The sequence below is a fragment of the Pygoscelis adeliae genome, unplaced genomic scaffold (genome assembly GCF_000699105.1).
Source record: "Pygoscelis adeliae isolate BGI_AS28 unplaced genomic scaffold, ASM69910v1 Scaffold103, whole genome shotgun sequence".
NCBI classification, from domain to species: domain Eukaryota; kingdom Metazoa; phylum Chordata; class Aves; order Sphenisciformes; family Spheniscidae; genus Pygoscelis; species Pygoscelis adeliae.
This window is the reverse complement of record NW_008824723.1, coordinates 5,403,295-5,406,926: the sequence shown is the minus strand read 5'-3', so window position 1 is coordinate 5,406,926 and position 3,632 is coordinate 5,403,295. Positions and strand designations below refer to the sequence as shown.

General features: G+C 41.9%; 1 protein-coding gene across 1 annotated transcript in view; it reads right to left on the bottom strand.

Moving 5' to 3' along the window:
- Positions 1-3,632, bottom strand: part of TG (thyroglobulin) — a 166,384-nt gene that overhangs the window by 17,984 nt on the left and 144,768 nt on the right. Inside the window, exon 45 of the mRNA XM_009323383.1 lies at positions 608-699. Coding sequence (XP_009321658.1) covers positions 608-699 — 92 coding nt within the window. The remainder of the gene's footprint in view (positions 1-607; positions 700-3,632) is intronic.

Sequence of the window (3,632 nt, the reverse complement as noted above, 5' to 3'; positions counted from 1 at the left end):
CTTCTAACACGAAGGATGACATAGAGCCTGAGTCTGCAAATGCTTGTGTTCAAAAATACTTTTCCTCCCATGAGACAGTCTGTCAGCCGATCACAAGTCACGGTGCTGGAGCAGGAAGGAATAAATCCCAGACCCTGTCCACACTGAAGGCCAGTCAGTGTAACTGTGGAACAACTGCACTGACTTCAAAAGGGGGCAGTGTTAAATTAATGTTGAGTCCTTAGAAAATGTTACTCCATTTACTTTGAGAACTGTGGGCTCCCAATGACTTAGACAACATTCTAGTTCTTTGTGAGAGATTTATCAGATATAGAGTAGAAATCTAAGAGGCTATCTGGAACTGGTAAAGGTAGGTAAGTTGGAAAAGGGAAACTTAAAAATTTAGACATCTAACTTGAAGTGCCTCAGTTCAGAAACAGCATGTGTATATAGTCAACAGAGAGAAATAATCTATTAGAGCCCAATCCCTCCTTTGCTAATCCAAACTGTTCATACCTACATCTATCCGTTTACTCCACAGGGTGCCCAAACAGACAGCCTTGTTTTTGTAAACTCTGCATCCAAGAAACATAATAAAATACATCTCCTTACCTGCTCTGTGAGGAGCTCTCAGGTACGTGATACATGAAGACATTTCCTCTGGAGGCAGCAGCCCAGTGACTGGCCATGTTTATGATGGGACACGTGATAAATTGGTCACTGATGAAAAAGGAGGAGCAGGGAACAGACTCAGTCACATAACAGAAAAAAGGAAAGAAAAAAAAAAACCACAACCAACAGACCTCTTTCTATATTGATAGACTTCTTTAAATCTTCCAAAACAGGTCATATCTCTGCCTTCAAGTGCACTGAGGGAAACCACATTCACCCTCTATGAGCCCATTACAGCTTATAATTCACTAAAATTGCTGTTTTATGGAGTGTTGAACAATGGTAACATTACTAAAGAAACAAGATCTGACACATAAGGAGTATCCTGGCCAAAAGAATCCCATTTTAGTCTAGTTTATGGGGGCCCATGCTTGTAATAGTATAAAGCTCCTTCTTCTGGCACCACTAGGTTGCAACGGTATCTAGTAAAAGGACTTATATATTTTCTGGGTTAAGGATCAATAATATTGTTTCTGCATTTGGATCTGTGTGATTTTTTTGGATATAGTTTCCAGAGCTGGAAGAAGTAGGAGACCACTTTTGGAGATATCCTGCAGGGCCTCTGGCAGGGCTCATCAATACGGAATATCTGGTGCAGTATATCTGGGAGAGAAAGGTTAAACAAGAAGAGTGCAATGAGATAGTTGGATGATCAATTTACCACCAGGTTTTGCAATACAAAGGTATGAGTGTAGCAAATATATCCAAACCTTCCTAGCTTCCATTGCCACAAGAAGTGGGGCTGGAAGGTGGGGTGAGCAGTAGCTGGAAGGAGCACAAGCAGTTCAAGAGGGGCAGGCAGAAAACAGGGCACCTTACTGCAAAGTATCTCGTTATGATTCCTCAGGGCAATATTATATACACACATATCACCACTTCTCATTCTACATGTTCTCAAAGACTCAGCACGCTCTTTGGGCATTTATATATCCATAACTACATGAGCACACACAAATGTATCTGCTGCGGAAGTAGGAGGTTTCAATTCTCAGTCTAGTGAATCTGAAACAGTAGCTGCTCCTTCAAACTTGGTAGTTAAAAAAAGAATGACTGATGGCAAGAAAGAACAGTGTCAGAGAAGCATAAAAACATGTTGCTATATTTAACTGGTATGATTATGAAAGGCACTGTTTGGGTAGCTATCTTGGTTCAGTTTTTTTTCCCATCTGTGAGACCACAAGCTATGGGCTGACTGACCACAATACTCTTTGACAGTTATGGTTGACAACACCCATATGAAATGAAAATTACTGTTCTTCACATGCCTACCAGCATGGGGTTTTAGAGGAGCAGATGGTCTTTCAAAACTAGGGAGTCTGTGGAGAGCATTAGCTCTCGAGAAATGCTTTGAGATACATTTCACCACTTAAAACTGATTCTCAGTTGGTGCTATGGGGGGAAAAAAGTCAGCTATTCTGGGGAAGTAAAAAAAAAAAATTAAAAAAATAGTAACCACAAAAATGAAATGGCTGTTTCTTACAGGTATGGAATACCAGAGTTAAAGAAAAAAAAAAGGAAAGAAAAAGAAAATGAAACTCATTTTATAGCTGGCAAAATTACCAGAGAATTGCAGCTAAAACAATTTTAAAAGTGGAAATATTTTAAAACCACAAAATATGCACAATGTATGTAGCTTATAACAACCACTTATGTTGCTTTCTCACACTTTATAATCCTGTTAAAACGTTAGTAATTAATTATAACTTCCTGACATAGAACTTTTAATGGGTTACACACCTATGCTGGTAGTAAGTTTTTTGTTAAAAAAACCCAAACAAAACCACCAAAACAAACAAACAAACAAACAAACACCAAAAAAACAGAACTAAGACCTTCTTTTCTCCACCATGTATGTGATACTGATGTAGATGACTGTCATTCTGTAACTGCTGTTTCCCTCACTTTCTCCTGTAGCTGGAGTAATTTCCAAAGTGTTTAAAGCAAAGGATTATCGTCAGATATCCTGGTTTCACTACTCATCCTTCTGCTTGCTCCTGATGACTCTTTAATCCATTCACTTCTTTCCTTAGTCAGGTCATTTGCCTCATATCGCAAACAAGTAGGTAATCCCTATGGCCGTGAGGCTGCTGCGGGGCGCTTGCAGGCTGAGAGCCAGAGGAGCTATTTGTTTCCTGCTGCGTGCAAGCAGTGAGCTAGCCATCGTAGCTTTGCAAAAGTCAGTGTTTGCACCACGCTGAGCCCTGGGCTGAACGTGGATGATCAAATGCGACAGCCCTGTGTTATAACAGCTCCTTATGGAGGTATCTCTGGATGGGAAGAAGGGTTAACATGTAAGTAAGTCCTTCAGTGTTTTATTACGGCTTAAAACCTTACTGATCTGACTAAAGAATTATAGCCCCACGGGTAACGGTGCTGATGGAAAGAGATTGAAGACGAGTTCTGGCTTTAATGCCCATGAACCACAGTGCTTCCATGTGTGCTGCATGCAGTGGCCCCAGATGCCACAGTGATGGGTGGCCTGTCCCTGCGACAGGCTACGAGGCAGGGCAAATGCGGCATGGTGCAAGACTCGATAAATGGCAGAAAGCTCAACCCACAGCCTTCTGGCTTGTTCACTCCGTGGCCTCACCTGGACCACCCAGAAACCTTCCCCAAACAGATTTGGTCACTGCTGTCTTGGATCAGATGTTTCCAAGTGAATCTTGGCTCCTGTTCACCTCCTGCTCCTTGAGGCTCCCCTGGAGCAACACCCTGCAATTCTGATGGAGGACGAAGACCTTCTGAAAGGAAAATCTCGTCTCTAAGGTCTCATGGAGAGGCTCACAGTGGGACAGAAAGCTGTAACACCGAGAGCACAGATACCAGGACCTTGTAGCTCTGACATCTCAGTTCAGAACAGAGGTGAAACAGCTCGGACAGGCACAGTAGGACTCAAACCACCAGCTTATAAAACACATCACCTTAGAAATGTAAAGAATTTTCATAATGAATCTGCTCATGAAGCAGAGGAAGGAATAGGG